The sequence below is a fragment of the Crotalus tigris genome, unplaced genomic scaffold (assembly GCF_016545835.1).
Source record: "Crotalus tigris isolate CLP2741 ecotype Arizona unplaced genomic scaffold, ASM1654583v1 scf7180000019259.915256, whole genome shotgun sequence".
In the NCBI taxonomy this organism is placed as follows: Eukaryota; Metazoa; Chordata; class Lepidosauria; order Squamata; family Viperidae; genus Crotalus; species Crotalus tigris.
Window position 1 is genome coordinate 174,749 of NW_024097459.1, and position 18,979 is coordinate 193,727.

Sequence of the window (18,979 nt, forward strand, 5' to 3'; positions counted from 1 at the left end):
AATCAAACAGGATATATGATTAGAAAAACCATTCTTTTACTGAATTAGCATGTTTAACATAATTACTAAGATTCCTGATCAGCAACTAGAACCTATCCCTCTCCAATAATAATAGGAAATATTTTGAACCTTTCAATGAATTTCCAGTATTTTTCAACATTACAATCAAAATTTCTGTAATGGGGAACAGCTTAGTCTGTTTGTATGTCCACTAGGTGGCACATGAATACTATTTATTCGGACTTTAAATACAACTCTCATTATGGAGGATACATATGAATCTTGAATTGTAAGCAAAAATGCAAGTCTGATGTTAAATGCTCTTCCCGTTTCCACTGAATTGTAGTCATCATTCCAAACCACAGTTTTTCAAGAGATTTGTATTATAGGATCCAACATATAAGCAAACTAGACAACAGATTAATACTAGTTTCCAGAATTAAACTGAAAAGTTATCTATATTTGTAACTATAATTTACCTATCCATCATATTTATCTGAATCTACTATTACTTTTTACGCACTGTGTTTATCTAATACAATGGTGGGCATTCTTTAAAGATTGTTTACTTAAACAAAAATTCTTAACTGCATTTTCAAATCACTTCTGCTTGCATCCATATCCAGTAAGAGATTTTCTGGTACAACCTAAGTGGGAGTTACTAGTGTACTTGTATTTACTATTACAAATGTTTTTCACCTTTTCAATTAAAAAACGAGACTTGCAATCTAAAAGAGTAACACACAAACAAAGTGGAAATGTACTAAAATTTAATCAATCATAAAAGCTGTAATTTAATCTGTGACAGTAAAACACAAGAAGCAATATTAGAATTGGTTTAGTATATTATATATTTCAGCTTTCAAAGCCATAGAAATCAGTTATCCCAGTTTATTTTCCTATAAAAGACCCATTTGTTTCCAAAGCATAATGCACAATTTTAATTAGAATATAGGGCAGAATGAAAATAATGATAGTCCATAACTTTTTAAATATAAAATGAAGTCAATGACTTGGAAAGGTATCACTGCAGTGAATATGAACAGTAAAATTTGTATAGCTGTATCTATCATGATAGATATCAAGTATTAATGACTGATCATTTTTAGTGCTTGATGGGCACAGGATTATGGGAAGAGGTCAACATGAAATTATAGTAGCAATATCTAATGTTTGAAATGCATCCATGCTCTTGTATAATCATACAACTAGAGTCAATTATATTTATTATCACATTTGTTAACTGCTATTGCAAAAGAGAAGTACTATTGTCTTTAATTCCAAGAGACATACACAGAGCAATTTTATTTTCTTATTTTTTTTCCTCAGGGACCTTTGTGCAAACCATTGTAAGATCTAATTTCTTCACATAATATATAAAAACAGAAGCCTCTTCAGATATGATGTCAATTTGTGGTATAGCTTTTTTGAATTTCTGGAATGCTGGCACTTTCCAAATTAGGCAACAGTTCTTCATTCCTGTGATCCTAGGTAAAGAAGTCAAAGGGAAAAATTAGCATCCAAGTCAAAATAGATTTTTTAGGATAAAAGTTTAATGTGAGCTACCAAGTGTCTTATTCATTGTAGCATCATAAAAGAGCATTTAGTCCTCTACCAGTCATCCTCAATCAGCACCGGTGGCAGGGAATTCTGGGAGTTTTGTCCAATACATCTCGAGTCAATTAAAACTATTTTTTGGGAAAGCTTTTTTTTTTTTTTTTTAACTTTCCAGATTATACCCTATGTTGTAGGTTTCAGAAAGAAGGGCAGATACCTGCTGAAGGATCTGCCCTTTCTGTATCAATATTCCAACTGGAAAACTTCCTCTCTAAAGATGTTTCATAGGTATAGATTTAGCACTGATTAAAATAGTTCTAATTTTCTCTTATTTGTTAATGGATGAATCACAGTAAACCTGAATACAAGTAGATATACAAACAGGGGGGATTCCCATTTTATTTCAACAGCTATCAGTCCTGGGGGGCGAGGGGCCCTTCTGGAATGGTGTGGGATATGAGACAGCAGTTGAGAGATAGTTTGAAGAGGATGAGTATATAATTTCTGCAGCTGCTGTTTTATCCTTGTGTTATTGACTGCATCTTTTGCCAATAATAATACGTACACATCATAAAACATTTTTCATCAGAATGGTGGAATATAAATACTTTAATTCAATAAATCTATTTTTTCACTGAATCAACTAAAATGTTATAATTATGCAAGCTTCTGACTTCTCAAAAGACCTCAATTCAAGACCTCATTTTCCTCCAAATGTACAAGAGTACCAAACAGAGAAGGAACTAGGACAATAGATGTTGATCTTACTGTGCATGCCCCTACCCACCCATCCTAAGTTTCAGTTCTTGCACTGAGAAGGAAAGATAAATCACATGATCAGAAACTCCTTTTAGAGCTTGTATAATAATATTTAGTTTATTCAAGAAAAAAAATACAAAATACCAAATATTAAAAAAAGAAAAAAAAAAACATTACAAGGCATTTAAAAAAAGTGTTCTTAGGAAAAAAAAAATTCTAACACATATAAACATTACAGCCTCCCTAGTTGAATGCTGATTAATATAATATAACAATATTAATTTCCCACCCCTTACAAAACAGGTCAAAAGCATTATAACTACTCAACTACTAAATCCGTTTACAAATTGTTAGCCTGTCATCTATATACTATATTAATCCTTTTAGAGCTTGTAGATTAAAGCTGCAAACAAGCCTTCTAACAAATGTATGAAGAGATGGACAGAAAAGTGAGATAGAAATCTAATGCAAATAAAATAAGGAATGGGAAGGAAAAGAACATCCTAGGACATACTGTAATGATGAAACACTTATCTATAATAGAAAAAAAAGCACTTGTGACAGGATACTGGCTAAAGAAGGTAGTATATAAAAGAATGATTTATCAGAAGAAAACACTACACCAAATGTAGTGCATGTCATGTTTACAGTGTAAAAGTTTTGCATCCAGGTCTTCTGAACTAAAGGATGATCTTTACGTTAAGTACTGAATTAGAAAGAATGCTTGCCAAAACTCTACAGAAAACAGCTTTTAGTTCCACTGCAGCTTCTGTTCCACAGTCTATAGTTGCCCTTAGATAACAGAGTAGCTTCAGGGTAAAGTCAAGTCAGTAGAAACATGTCTCAAGAAAGAACAATCGGATTTGACTATTCAGCCATGCTGACAGAGAACTTTGGTAATGAAAGTCTAACCCATCTGGAAGTCCCCAAGTTTTGACAAGGCTGAACCTAAAGGAACGTGTTTGCTTACCTGGCTCAGAGCTGCTGCATGCTGTGGGTCTAAAGCAGCAGACATGACTTCTTTTTAGGCTTCTTCTTTTCCACTGGTGTTTTTCTATTTATCTGTCTGACAAGATCATAAAAGATCTACAAAAGAAAGACATTTAAAAAACCACCAAGAACAATTAGAGAAATGGGTCTTATAGAATGGAAACTTCTTACAAAATTTCATCTAATGAGCTTTGTGCTGTATCAAGTGAGAAAGAAGTGGAAAGGAATCTGATGTCAGAAAGAAGAGTTTGTCACAAAAGCACAAGACAATTCAGTTAAAACAGAGATTTAGTTGATTTCCTACTGGGACTTTCCTAACCATGGAAACTATGCACACGCAAAACAAAACAAAAAGTGTGCTCTTAGAAATATTTCTATTACTTTAAATGAGTATTGCTTCAACAAAGACAGTATCATATCCTATAAAATGCTTATAAAAATAGTACCATTCTACTGGCTATTGTAAACATTATATGCTGTTTATATGTAAATTCTGTATATGTAACACCATGATGCCAAACATTATTTGCCTCCCTTTCTCTCTCTCTCTTATAAGAAAGTTAATTTTTGCAGGACATATGAACACTTTCTGAGAATAATCAATCTAACAAAAGCTGTACTAAAAAAACTTTTTTTTTATGAAAAAAAATCCACATTCTACAAAAATGCAGAATCTGGTAACATGAACTTCAGAGTTCAAAGGTTCCTTTGAAATCATCATTTGCCTCATGGTTTGTGCAACACAATCCATTTTCCTAGTAAATGAGAGAAATACTAAATTTCAATATAATCCAGTATTTTCCCCCTCCCAAAAAAAGTAAAAAGAAAAACCCTCCCCTAAGAATCAGAAGGACTAATGCATTTTATTAAAAATTATAAACTTTTATCAGTTGCAGCTCACTTCATTAAATGCATTAAATGCAAATGATGTAGAATTTAAATTAGGATGAGATGTGGGGGGGAAAAGATGGGTTAGTTATGCAGATTTAGTTTACAAGTGAGAGAGATTACAAACACCTTATTTATAACAACTGCAATGTGTTAATAGTTGGGTTTGTTGACACCTTTTAAGATTGTCTGAAATTTTTGATATACATGATTTCCATAATCTCTCACTCAATACTATTAAAGTCTCACTTTTCCAAAATGATCACCATCAATGAGTCCTAAGAGGTTGAAATGCTCTGATATTGTAAGTAAAAGCAGACAGCATATTTAAGCCTTAACTTTATATTCTCAAATGATAGAATAAGACATGCAGATCCTCTAGACTTGTTAAAGATATTGATTACAACAACAAAAACAAGAAAAATGTGCTCTCTTTTAGAAGTGCTATCCACCAGATATGTTGGACTTTTAAGTTTATAATTCACAGTTAGATCTACATTTTCTTTAACTATTCTACTTGTGAGGGATGGGAACTGGAAATCCAATTTTCCTTTCCTAAGGAAGGAAGGCTGACTCCTATTTTAATCTACTGTTCAGAACTGGATTGGCAAAGTGTACTTTCCATAGTAGCTCTTGTTTAAGAAAATCAAAGCAAATATGAAAACAACTCTTTTGGATAAAAACCCTTTTGGATTCTGAAAAATGGAAATTACAAGAGGAAGTCACTTCTTGCTTGCAAAACATAAAATAATAGTGCAATCTTTAGCAGTTCCACACTCTTGGCAAGATCCAAACAATATAAAGGTCAATACAGAAACTTGAGTAGTCTTCTCAAAAAGAAAAGAAAAAAAACAGGGCAAGAGATGGGGAAGAGAAAAGCAACAAGAAAAATGAGGGAGTACATATTTTCATCTTCAAAATAAATGCTATCAGACACATACGTTAAAAACCTCATTCTCACTAGATGAGAATGTCTATTTAATTTATTAGTGCCTATACTGAACTTAATAACCAATAGACAATTCATGCTTTCCTGGGATACCTTGTTAACTTTTGGAGTGTTTTTGGAGATTCTAAATCTTACATTTCTAGTCTTGTCAAGACACATTACTACCAATCTTCCATAACATGATAATTTCCAGTTGCACTGGACTACAACTTCATTATTACAGCCAGCATCACTACTTAGGCAAAGCTGGCACATATATCTTATGATTCAGGCATTTATTTAATATCTTGACGATCCTGTTGTAAAGGTGGCCCACTTTACTTGGACAGAGCTGCACTCACCTTTAAGGATCAGGTTCACAACTTAGGGGTCCTCTTCGATGTAGCACCAATGCTAGACAGTATATTTATCATATCTGGCTGATAAAGAGAGTGAACCCAGACTATGGTAATCTCAAAGTTGGATTACTACAATTTTCCTCTTGCAGGATGTCTATAAATGATGGATGAGAAACCACAGCTGGCCCAGAATGCAACAGCATGGGTGACAAGCAGTACTTCTAGGGTGTGCCATATATCTTAAAACTATTTTTAAAATGTCCATGATATGTAGGTGTAGGCATGTTAAATTATTATTTTGTTATCTAGAGCCAGTGGAATTGGGTGGAATTATAAATTCATTAAAAAAAATTGCATGGCATATGTATTTACACAAGTCTATTTATATTAATTTGTTCATTTACAATCCAAGTCAAAGAATGTAAAAAATACAGTATACCATTTAATATATACATATGTAACAATACATACATATATGAAAGGAAGAAACCCTGTAAAATTCACCATTGGTAAAGGCACCAAACAGTTTCTATCAGCTAAAGCTATAAATAAAAAAAAATGCTACTATTTTCACAATATCTGAAAATTGACCATTTATTAAGAATACCTTTATCTGCTCATCAGGAGTCAAGATATTTCTCCTAAGACATTTATCTTGTTAATGAAATAGTAGAATTTATTATCACTTATGCATTAGAGAAGAAAACATTAACATGCAGCAATGCAGGCTTATATGCTTTGATGGAGCAATTCTCACTTTTAATTAATTGATTTTTTGGAACAAAAGCATCAATGGTGATTATCTAAAAAGCATTCTTCAGACTGGCACATTAAGGGAACATTTCTGAGAGATTCTATTGACAAAATGTAGTACAAACTATCTAAATAGAAGATATGTATATACACATGCTCATGTTTACAAACCAGGTAATACAATGCCTTCTGAAAAATCAACCAATATTACCTCATTTACATTGATTTTAGACTTTGCAGATGACTCTAGAAAGGCACAGTTACACCACTGTCTTGCTAAATTCTGTCCTTGTTCTTTGCCAACTACTCGTTCATCTTCCAGATCACATTTATTGCCAACCAAAATCATAGGAACCTGTACAAAGAGAAAAGAAATGTATGTGTAACTGACAATGAGATAAATGCTTGAAGTTCCTTACTTTGGTCTGGACTAAAAAATAATTTCTGGCTAGTCTCCTGTCATGAGAAAGTAAGCATATAAAATGAACTTTCCAAACGTTCATACCGTATATTCCGGTGTATAAGACGACTTTTGAGAGCGTTGAAACAAGCGCCGAACTCGGGGGTCGTCTTATACGCCAAGTTGTTTTATACGCCGGAAATAAGGTAGTTTCCGGCGTATAAGACGACTTTCTAGGCATGCGACTCAGCGTCGATTGTCTTGCGACCCGACGTCGAACTCGGGGGTCGTCTTATACGCCGAGTCGCCCTATACGCCGGAATATACGGTACCTTCTATTTGATAGTTGTCAAGACAATTCATAATTATCAGGGCAATATAATCAGGATAATATCAAAAGATAAAAAGGTTTTTTTTGCTGACTTTCTTGCTCGTGTTTAATGCATAATCCCATCTTTAGTTCATTAGATCTGCTTCATTTAATTTCTAAGTAATACAGGGTTTTTGTGTTTGTTCAGCTACACATTATTATTACTATCATAAGCTTCCCTCCCACCAACCTAAGATGAAAAATTCAATTAAAACATAAAAGATAGGTAGACAGATAGACAGATAAGACCCTCAGTTTTAACTTTCATTGAATTTAGATATAACATCCCAAAGGAGTTTATGAAGTCTGGTAGCACACTAACTGAGGTGCTGAAATTGTGACAAGGAATATTCTAGTTCCCTCTGAACCCATCAAAGTGATTGGGGCTAATCATGCTCTCTCAGTCAAGTTTACCTCACAGAATTGCTATTGTAGGCATAAAATTAAAAGACTGTCCCATGCACTGCTTTGAGCTCCCAGGGAAAAAGTTAGATAGATATTAATACACCCCTCTTTCCCCAAAAAGGATTATATAATGGATATACATCTCTAGCTATTTGTTTTGAAATTCTATAATAGAATCACCATTATTGACAAGTTATGTTTACAGAAACAAAATGAGGAACAGAATACATTAAAATACATTACTATTAATTCTTTCCATCAATAGAGATCTTTTGTTCTTCTATTTGACCATTCTCCAAGCGAAGATTAAAAGGAAAATATTACACAAGGAAGCAATGTATTTTAGAAGAAAGTGCTGAAATATTGACCAATCAAAATCAAGCTGTTTTGGAGGCTACAAAATTCAAAACTCAATTCTGAAAATATTAATTACAGTAGGCAATCTACAAATGCCCATTAGTTTTAAGAAAGTGAAACAAATATTGCTTCCCCCTTCCCCCCCACCCCCAAATATCCCACAGACACACAATACATAATAGACTGAAATTTGCAAGAATATTATAACTTTCTGAGGAGATGACGTCTGTCAGAGTTTGCAGTCTGGCCAAGAATCTTGATGGTCTGATTTTATACTCTATTTAAAATTGAACTGAATTGAAAATTGAATTGCATTTTGTTTTAATTAGATTACATTTGCATGCTCCGCAGTTCAATCCAAACATCAAAAGGAGATGTTTAAATTCCAATGAGTTCAGGAAGAGAATCTTTGGTATCAATTTTGAACTTCTACCCTCACTTTATAATGCCTTGGTAAGACTATACTTGGAATATTGCACATTCATTTTGGTCACTATGATATAAAAAAGATGTTGAGACTCTAAAAAGAGTGCAGAGAAGAGCAACAAAGAGGATTAGAGGAGTGGAGGCTAAAACATATAAAGAACGATTGCTGGAATTGAGTATGTCTAGTTTATGAAAAGAAGGACTAGGGATGACATGATAGCAATGTTCCAATATCTCAGGAGTTGCCACAAGGAAGAGGGAGTCAAGCTATTCTCCAAACCAACTGAAGGCAAGACAAAAAGCAATGGATGGAAACTAACCAAGGAGAGAAGCAACCTAAAACTAAGGAGAAAATTCCTGACTACTAGAAAATTAATCAGTAGAACAACTTGCTTCCAGAAGTTGTGAATGCTCCAACACTGGAAGTTTTTAAGAAGAGATTGGACAACTATTTGTCTGAAATGGTATAGGGCAGTGATGGCGAACCTCTTAGAGACCGAGTGCCCAAACTGCAACCCAAAACCCACTTATGTATCGTCGGGTGCCGGGTGGGTGTGCCCCATTGGGTGGGTGTGACCAGTGGGCGCAGCTGCAGTGGTAATGGCAGACTGGGCGGAACTAAAAAGTTCAATCAATCAATTCCAACTTTGCGAGATCTTTTTTTTCCCACGAGAAATTGAAATTGATTGAACCTTTTTTTTTTAACATGGTGGCAAAGGCCTAAAATGAAAAGGTTTTATAAAAACCAGCTGAAAGCCTAGGACTGGGGCAATGGCGTGCGTGCCATAGATTCGCCACCACGGGTATAGGGTTCCTTCCTGAGCAGGGGGTTAGACTAGAAGACCTGCGAGGCCCCTCCCAACTCTTGTTATTTTGTTATTCATATATTTGAACAATAGACATTGAGCTTCCCTTGATAAAGACCCTGCCAAATTATGGATGTTTGAAGTGGAAAAGGAGGAAATTACAAATCTACATTATTTCCTATAGCTTGTGGAGAATGCAATCTATTAAATGTACAATACCCTAAACATTTATTTACTCTGGAAAAGGATGGCACTTCATAAAGAACTGGGAACTGAGGTAAAAAGCTAAAGAAATTATCTTTCTCACAAAAGAAATTATCTCTAAGATTTGGCAAGAGCTCAGACAATGTAAACATCTTGAACAAAAATGTAAATAACAATGTATCTGTGAGCAAACACAATTATGTACTCGCTAGCAAGTCTATAAAATGAAAATCTAAAGGAGTTGTTTTCTTCATTATATTCAAGAGTAAATGCAAAAACTACTATCACTTAATTTTTTGGTGAGAGCCAACATACACTACATGAGACTGGCCTGACTATTACAATTAAAACCTGATCCACACAATGGGAGAGTGGAAAGAAAAAAAGGAGATTAAAATTTTGGTCCTATCAGCATTTTTAAGCCTGACTAAAATTGGACAGGATATGGGAAAAACCATGTTTACCTATGGAGAATGATAATGGACTTTCCAACTCTGGGTGACTATCAGATATAGAGATAATTTTTACACATTGGCAAAATTTGCTTTTTTGTAGGAGACAGATAAATAAGTGATGAACATGAATAGGCCAAGTGGGAAATATACTACCTCTCAGAAACTTTTTTATGCTTTGTGCAAATCTATCATTTTAACTTGCATACCTGTGCTTCAAATTATAACCTAATAATGAATACTGAATAGGTTCTGAATTTAAGTTAAGTATGAACATTGTGGTGCTATATATTCTCAACTACTCCACACTAATAGCATTTAATTTACTTCAAGCTGACTATTAACTTATTGTTTTTAAAATACTATTTCAAATAGAAGAGAAAACATTTTGATTAAAAGAGGTTATACTATATTTTAGAGGTAGTCATTCATGTCTCTTGGCAATGCCTTTCACAACAGTGCAAAAGAGAACATTATACCATATTAAAGCCTGACAAGTAATGTGTTAGTACAAATGGAAAATCAAAACAATTAGAATTATAGAACAAGTCCTCAATCTAATTCATTTGATGTATCATCTGATAAAAGTCTCACTTCATGGGTGAAAATAGCTTCACAAGCTATAGAGCTTTGACTTAAATGCTTAGAAAAGAATTGGGTTTCAAAGGCTCTGCAAGAAAAATAATCCCTATTTTAAGGAAGATTAGTTTTACAAATATTTTTATATATCTACTTAAGCCAGAGTGGGAGCAAAAGCTTATAGAAAAGAAAATGAAACAATGATTGGTATAACATTAGAAAAGTAGAAATACACAACTAAAATCCCTCTAGTCATGTATTTTAGTAGGTTATTCTTCAAGAATAACAATTTAAATACAGTATTTCCTGATTTCAAAATAAAGCCATCTTCAGCCTTATCAGATCTAATTTGTTAGACAGAGACTAGAATATGTTATCCAGTTCCATTTCTCCATTTTGATTTCCCTATCCTAACAGAGAAGATTTGAAGGGAAACTTCACTCATTCATTAATTATGCTCATCTCTGTAGCAGGGAAGATTCTGACTATATTCATAAAAACAAAATTATGGTTTCATTTAAGACAAAGGAAATTTAGATCTCCATTATGCTGCTCAATTGAGAATGTTATTGCATCATACAAAGTATTTAGAATGTTTTTTTTCAGTCACATAGACACTGCACAAAAACAGAAGCTGCCTTGTTTAAAAATGCAATGGTTCACAAGGCAAAAACCCTATTTACTTACATCTTCAGTGTCCTTTACCCTTAAGATCTGTTCCCTCAGGTCCTGTAAGTCATTGAACGTGGACTGTGCTGTAATAGAATAAACTAGCGCAAATCCTTGACCATTCTTCATATACAGATCCCTCATTGCGGTAAATTGCTCCTGTAATCAATATATACGTATATTTAAAAATTCACTGTTCAACAGAGTTAGTTCATGTTAAACCAGAGACAAAAATGCCATTGTTAATGTTGAAATTTTCACTCTGCTCTTCCAGAAATCCAATGAAGCATTTGAATGTATTTTAATGATATCAATTATTTCAATATAATTTTTGAAAATTTAGAGATGAAAAGAGGTATCCCAAACAATGATGTTCTCCAGTGTTAATTTAGGAGTTATCTTATATTTTACAACAGAAGTGTGCCTCTATTTTTTTCAGTGAAAAAATTGTATAATATTCCAACTAGACCAGTGATGGCGAACCTTTCAGAGACCGAGTGCCCAAACTGCAACCCAAAACCTACTTATTTATCGCCGGGTGCCAGGTGGGCATGGCCCACTGGGTGGGCGTGGCTGTGGTGGTCATGGCAGACTGGGTGGGTGTGGCCAAGGTGGGCATGATCACCTTGATGTTGCTTGTGGGGAGGGACCCCTGTGGGGGCCGGGCAGGGTTGGGGGAGATCCAGGGGGTCTCTGGCAGGTGGGGTGGTGGGCAGGAAGTTCGTCCTGCGGAATGAGGCGAGGCAGGGTGGCGGTGCCATTGTCACAGGGCAAGGTGAGGCAGGGGCCGGGGCGGCTGCTGCCTGACACCATCAGCCTCCGCACACAGAGGCCAGCAAGCACATGGGTGCTAGGATGCATCTGACCATGTGGAACCTCGGCGAGTTAACGGGTGGCTGGTTAAAGAGGGATGGTTGCCATCCCTGGGGCAGGGCACATGTGCCCACAGAGAGTGCTCTGAGTGCCGCCTCTGGCACGCGTTCCATAGGTTCGCCACCACTGAATTAGACTCTTGTTTTTTCTTTCATATATATACTTATACAGCAGAACTGAAGTAACCAGTCAGTTTTAGAAAACTGCAGACAGACTATATGTTATGGGAATACATGATTTCAGATAAAACCTATTAACAGAAACGTCTGCTGTAAAGAGCAAAGCAGTATTAAAATACAGGAAGGTCAATATTAATATGGAAAATTAGCTCCATATTTACCTGCTTTGCAATTGACATTAGCCCTAGCTAATGACCATAACAGGTTTGTCTGGTAAAGTCCAATAAGAAAGAAACAGTTAAGTCATAGTTAAGCAAAGCTAAATTGTGTAACTATTTTAAAAAATATTATTGGAATTCTCTACTTGGAATCCAAATCCAAGATCATGAAATTCAAATTTACTTCTCATAAAAGCAATCTTAAATATGTAACTGTATGACTTGAGCTACTCTTGAATATATCATAATAAAAATTAGACCAAGAAAGATAGATTTCTTCTCCTAAACACTGGATCTTGTGTTCTTGGTTCTGTCTTCAAATGAAAGTATTTCAAAATGTATTATAGATTGTACTTACTGTCCCTGCTGTATCGAGGATTTCAAGCATACATTGTTGGCAGTCTACTTCCACTTGCTGAAAAGCAAAGGGATAAGACACACCACTGAAGCATTAAAAATTCAGTGCTTTAGCACAGAGATCTCCAACCTTTCTGGCGGCCCAGAGGGAAGGAGAGCAACTTCCAAATTGGTGCATGCACATGCACGCAAATGGGTCCACACACACCATTAAGGCACTAGCTGCGCTATTCACACATGTGCAAACGGGCCATGCGCACTCGCCCGATTCTAGTGGCCCCAATTGTGCATGCGCAAATGGACCACACACACCTACCCAGTGCTAGTGGCCCCATATGCACTCCCATGCATGCACAAACAGGGCCAGGGGCACTAGCGTGAGTGGGGGAATGCGTGCATACATGTGTGTGCACTGGCCAGCCATTGCTGCAGCCCACTGGCCAAGAGACCACGGCCCGGTAGTGGGCCATCCCCCCATAGGTTGGGGACTCCTGCTTTAGCACACAACTATGGTGAGACAATTCATGATCACAAGTGTTTACAAATACACAGATTAATCAATATAAGGCTACCCAATTTGTAGAATATTAGAAAAGTTTTCAGTAGAAAACTCTCTAACTGTACTTTTATGGTAGGGCCATCTTAAATTTTATCTTCCTTTCATATAAACACGATGCTGCAAGTAAATAGCTTTGACAAATTCTGATTTACATATTTTGCCTGATATTATAAAACAACCTACATTAACTGTAATTTCATTCCATGTAATTGTTGGTATAACGTATGTGTCTACAACAGGCTTCTAATAATAAGCTTTCTTGGCTTTGGAGAGATGGCTGATTATTTCAGAAACTATGAATGTAAGGAAACCCAACACAGAACTTCAAAACTAGATTGAGCCCTTCTTTCAAAGGCCATTCCTCACTCTCTACCAACAGATCATAACAATTTATCTTATGAGTACAATTGGCTTGAACACCAACTTTGAAACAAATATCAGTTTTTGTTTAATTGTTGGCAGTGAAATGAAATTGGAGAAGAATCAAGGGTTTTCCCCAGTTCAGATCATATCTTTATAATTTTACAGAAAAAAAGAAATCTAAACTACACAATCCCATGGTTATCTATGTACAGCATAAGCATAAGCATAGTATGGTATAGTATAGCAATAGCAATAGCACTAGCACTAGCACTTAGACTTATATATCACTTTATAGTGCTTTAAAGCCCTCTCTAAGCAGTTTTTACAGAGTTAGCATATTGTCTCCAACAATCTGAGTCCTCATTTTACCAGCCTCGGAAGGATGGAAGGCTGACTCAACCTTGAGCCAGTGAGAATCGAACTGCCAAAATGCAGGCAGCCGGCAGTCAGCAGAAGTAACCTGCAATACTGCATTCTAACCACTGCACCACCATGGCTCATAGTATCAGTATCAGTATAGTAACCAATGACCCATAATCAGAATCTTTCTTGCAGGGAAACTATTTGTCATTGTAAAGGTAATTTTATGTCAGATAAGGCATAAAATTTATATTAGTTCGTTGATTGAAATAAAGGGTATGATTTGACATAACGTTTGAAAAACTCGAATTTTACCTTTCTGTAAGAGTCTTCTATTGTGGGGTCATATTTTTCAACAAAAATTCCCTGAACAAACTGCACAGTCTGGAAAAGAAAAAAAGGAGAAACATATATTCAGTTAGTTGCCTGAAGCCAAAAATCTACAACAGATAACAACACAGTTTAAGTTTAGTTTTTTACCTATGTGATTTAGAACATGTTCTTTACTGAGTGTCAACTTTTCATGAATTCAACAAAATCTATGAATGGGTTTATTTTTTCAAGCATGTATGACACTAGTCCAGTTATAAAGTTTAACTAGCCTGTTTTCAAGTAAGAAATGGCAACCAGCATGAGTTCCTTTAACATATGTTACACTCCTCCTACACTGGTTCCTAAACTATTTCAATACTGATAATTAGAATATTTTATTTTAATTCAAAAGCCTTCATGGATTGGTTGGGAATGACAGCAGTTCATATCCAATGTCCAAAGTTCTCTTGTGACTTGCTCATGGATTAATTCCATAGCGCATCTCCATATTTCTATGTAAGTGCAATCTCTCTCTCTCTCTCTCTCTCTCTCTCTCTCTCTCTCTCTCTCTCTCTCTCTCTCTCTCTCTCTCTCTCCCTCCCTCTCTCTCTCTCTCCCTCCCTCCCTTACACACACACACACACACACACACACACACAGAAATAGCTCTAGTAATAAAGGACACATATTCTGAATGCAACTCATAAAATATATGCTGACAGAGAAATATGGTTCAATGTGGATGTACTGTCATTCTAACTAAGTGCCCATGTATTCTCTCTCCCTTTTACCTTGACTTTCCTCCATAGAGCATTGTGGATGCTCTAATTTATTAACCAGGTACTTTATTACAGACAAAGCATATAATCTGATCCAGGCCTGAGTCATAGGAATTATTTTATGTATGTGTACACACAATATATATATTAGATAATATATTAAAGATGTGAAGCATCAGAATCAAGGCACTATGTTGACAATCATGGCTCACAGATAAGTGGGCCTTAAAAAAAAAATAAACCAGGGTTTATTTATCAACATACCAAAATTTACAGTATCATGTTGTTCTCTCATTCTTTCAGTCAAAGAAGATACTATATGAAGCTAGATTCCGATAGTTATGTATAAACCAAGTAATTGGAATTAGAGTTCATTACCAAAGCAATATGTGCTTCTGATCCATAAATAAAAATCTAAACAATGAGAAATTTGGAATTAGGCTCCAATGGACTCAAGACTTGTTAAAGTCTTGCTATTTTTCAGCAGCTTTACTACTCTATAAGCTACAGTATAAACTCCACCACCATTTTATGCATTCATTTAAGGCCTATCAGCAAGGTTTCAAAACAGGCCTCTCTCACTTTTGAACAAGCATTAACTCTAAAATGAAATCCTTTGCTTTCCAGAATAAAATGAAAATACTTCAGAAGCATAGGGTTTGGGTGTTTCGCCTTTATATTAATGAGTCTTTTCTGCAGTTACTGAAAATAAGCTTTTCTAGCCTCTACTACATCCTTAAACAACAACCCATTTTGTTTAGCTGCAAAATTTCTCGAGAACAAGGAATACAAGTGCTGTTGCTCCTAATAAATGGTTTCAGATTTGAAAGTCTAGTTATCTGCAGAAAACATCATTGTATTCAAGAGACTAATGAATGCTTCAGAAAATTCTTAACAAGCATGAAACCAATTTTATACCTTTCATGCTCACAGGTGTTTTCTTGCAATTGTGTTTAGGAAGGGTTGACTACAGACATACTGCCAGTCTAGCTCAACTTACATTTGCTCCTGTAAAAAGGTCTCCCAATATATCATCAAAATGAAATACCAGTTCAAGTTCTTTTTATGTAACTCATTCTGTTAAAAAAAATTCAACGGGGAAGATGACCCAAATAATTAGATCAAAGTACAGTGTGGATATTAGGTAAATGATTTAAACATAGTTATTTATTGCCAAAGAAACACAGAATTATAGAAAATTCTCACTTGCCTAAGCCATTTGCAAAAGAGCCAGTGTTCTAAATACAGGAATGCAGCTACTCTGTAAATACGTATGTTGTAATAGCTTTCCTTCAAATAGCAAAAGAAGAGTACACATCAGTGTTATTTTAATTACTTAGAACATGCATTTTATCAATGATATCAGATTTTTATATTTTTATTGAAGGGATAATTGCACAATGGGAAAGGCAAAGACTTATAGTACTGTGGCTTAAATTTAGCCAATGGTAGAATAATTTTTGTAAGCAACTGCTTATTATTATTTATCACCATTAGCACATTTAGTGATATGTAGAATATAAGAAATCTGATCTCTTGCCAGAGGAGATTGTAATCTAAAACTTGAGGAAGAAACAAAGAGTAAGAGTAGCAATAGAAATAACTTATTTATTTCAGCTGTACATGCCATCAAATGTTCATATGTAGGAAACTGGAGTAGTAAGAAATCAATGTGAACTTTACTTTCAACTCCAATTGTCTCCAGCAGTTTGTTTTCAGGTTACACAATACTTAAACTGCACAGGTAGATACTGAATACTTTATGTATCCATTTAATTGTGGATATCTAATCCTGATTTAACTAATTTGCTAAACAGAACCCCATGACATACATTATTAAATATTTTGGTGAAACCAAGATATATCATGTTCACTGTTTTAATCCTGCCTATTTATCCTGCTTGTCATAATTATTAGTAGAATATATACAATAAGTATCCTCTTCTCAAAGAAGATACAATCAAAATAGGAGCGTAGTAGTTTCTCTTTTTGTTATTACTTTATTGTACTTAACAACTAAAAAGTGATTCCTCAAGGATAATCTCAAAATCCAAAATGGAATCTATAAGAAGCAGTCCTCTAAGTGTGAATGTGTCTGGGTGGAGTCAAAGGCTACTGGAAAACAGGGAATAACCAGAAGTCAATAAAGTCTATCTTGGTTTATTTCTGGATTCTCTTTTGCTATTTCTTTAAATATTGTTGGCCTGATGAGTTTGCTTAAACATGTAAGAAAGCTGAACTGAATTTACAACTTTACAAAATGTCAACCAGATAAGTATTACCATTTGTGAGGCTAGAATACTAATTTCCACTTTTTTTTCCAGAACGTGGGACTGTACTGAATACTGAACAAAACTACATAGAATAAGCTAAGTACATCAGAAAAATAGATTATAGTATCTTTATTTTCAACAGCCTTCTTCCACCAGGATATCCTCCAGATAATGACCTTCAACTGCTGCATGTCTTAGCAATGATAGTGTAAGTTGGGAAATCTACACATCTGGAAAGTACTCAGACCAAGCAAGTCTAGCTTTCGGTAGAGCAGCCAATAAAGTTGTGCGTTAATGATAGTTCCTGTCTATCATCTTATCAGAATTAAATAAGAATTAAATAAGTTTCCCTAATAGTGAAATAGAACTTCTTTTCACAGGGTCATCTAGCAAGGCCAGCTCTAACAATATTAATACTGACTTTGTCACCACTAAATAAAATATAATAAAAATAGATCAATCAAGGAGGCACCTTTTCTGACTGCTAAGAAAAAAAGAAGAATGAAGAAGAATGCCAAGGAGAAACGAAAAAAATCTGTCTGGCCAAAGTGTAAGATTTTAATATAAAAAATGTATTGCATATAAATTTCCCTGTGTTTGTAAAAGAGAACTCTGTGTTCAGTGATTGTTATTTCTAATAAAAAGAATCTTTAAAAGGCATTTTGTCATATACATCTTTTTTCAGGATACAGTGAAAATATGAAAGCTATTGAAAACACAAGCACACACAATCAAGAATACATTTTAGTACTAGAAACAATTTTAGAAACTTCCAAACTAATGAATAAATAGGATCCATATAATTAAACTCAGTCTTCTTAATTAATGATTTCCATCATGATTCAAATTGATTTGATTTAAACATATCTATCTACTATATAACATATATAATTTGAATTCATTTGCTTTGTGATCACAGTCTTTTAGGGAAAAGGTTGTTTGGGAATCAGTTCTTTCTAATTCTATTACTTCCAAAGGTAATGAGGACCACTAAAAAGTGATTCCTTAGTTTATCAGTGCAGTTTTTAGTCTCCATATCTATTTCAGCATTACAAAACATTAGTCATAGAATGTTATAAAAGTCTACACTATCTAATTCACTCCCTTTAGTAGGCCAATCCCAAACATATTATTTTTTTATTCAAGGCTACATATTTGATACTTAAAACAGCAGTAAAGTAAAGTAAAGACTCTAGAAGAAGAGCACAGAGAAGAGCAACAAAGATGATTAGGGGACTGGAGGCTAAAGCATATAAGAAACGGCTGCTGGAATTAGGTATGTCTAGTTTAATGAAGAGAAGGACGAGGGGAGACATGATAGCAGTGTTCCAGTATCTCAGGGGCTGCCACAAAGAAGAGGGAGTCAAGCTATTTTCCAAGGCGCCTGAAGGCAGAACAAGAAGCAACGGATGGAAACTAATCAAGGAGAGAAGCAACCTAGAACTAAGGAGAAACTTCCTGACAGTGAGAACAATTAACCAATGGAACAAGCTGCCTCCAGAAGTGGTGAATGCTCCAACACTGGAAGTTTTTAAGAAGAGACTGGACGGCCATTTGTCTGAAATGGTACAGGGTTTCCTGCCTGAGCAGGGGATTGGACCAGATGACCTCCAAGGTCCCTTCCAACTTTATTATTATTATTATAAACATGGTGGCATAGTAATTTAAGGCTTAGAATTTGAAGTAAGTACCAGTGTTTATCAGCATCTAAAAGGTGGTATTTTTAAGCTTCTAACAATATTCAGTTCCATCAATTCAATTTCAGTTAACTAAAAGTACAAGGGTTTTAACTATATTTTAACTATATAATTAAAATATATAACTATATAACTATATTTTAAGTATATAAAAAGTACAAGGGTTT

General features: G+C 34.9%; 1 protein-coding gene across 3 annotated transcripts in view; it reads right to left on the reverse strand.

The window, feature by feature from the left end:
• Positions 1-753: 753 nt before the first annotated feature.
• The window catches only part of RAP1A (RAP1A, member of RAS oncogene family), a 79,352-nt gene continuing 61,126 nt past the window's right edge, over positions 754-18,979 (reverse strand). For 2 of the 3 annotated variants that reach the window (XM_039361357.1, XM_039361356.1), the window contains 6 exons: positions 14,067-14,135; positions 12,471-12,527; positions 10,921-11,061; positions 6,446-6,589; positions 3,287-3,402; positions 754-1,487 (listed from right to left, as the gene is read on the reverse strand). In XM_039361357.1, coding sequence (XP_039217291.1) covers positions 3,316-3,402; positions 6,446-6,589; positions 10,921-11,061; positions 12,471-12,527; positions 14,067-14,135 — 498 coding nt within the window. In that variant the 3' untranslated portion in view covers positions 754-1,487; positions 3,287-3,315. Of the gene's footprint in view, positions 1,488-3,286; positions 3,403-6,445; positions 6,590-10,920; positions 11,062-12,470; positions 12,528-14,066; positions 14,136-16,052; positions 16,133-18,979 lie in introns of all 3 variants that reach the window. The other variant, XM_039361358.1, reaches the window with a different exon arrangement.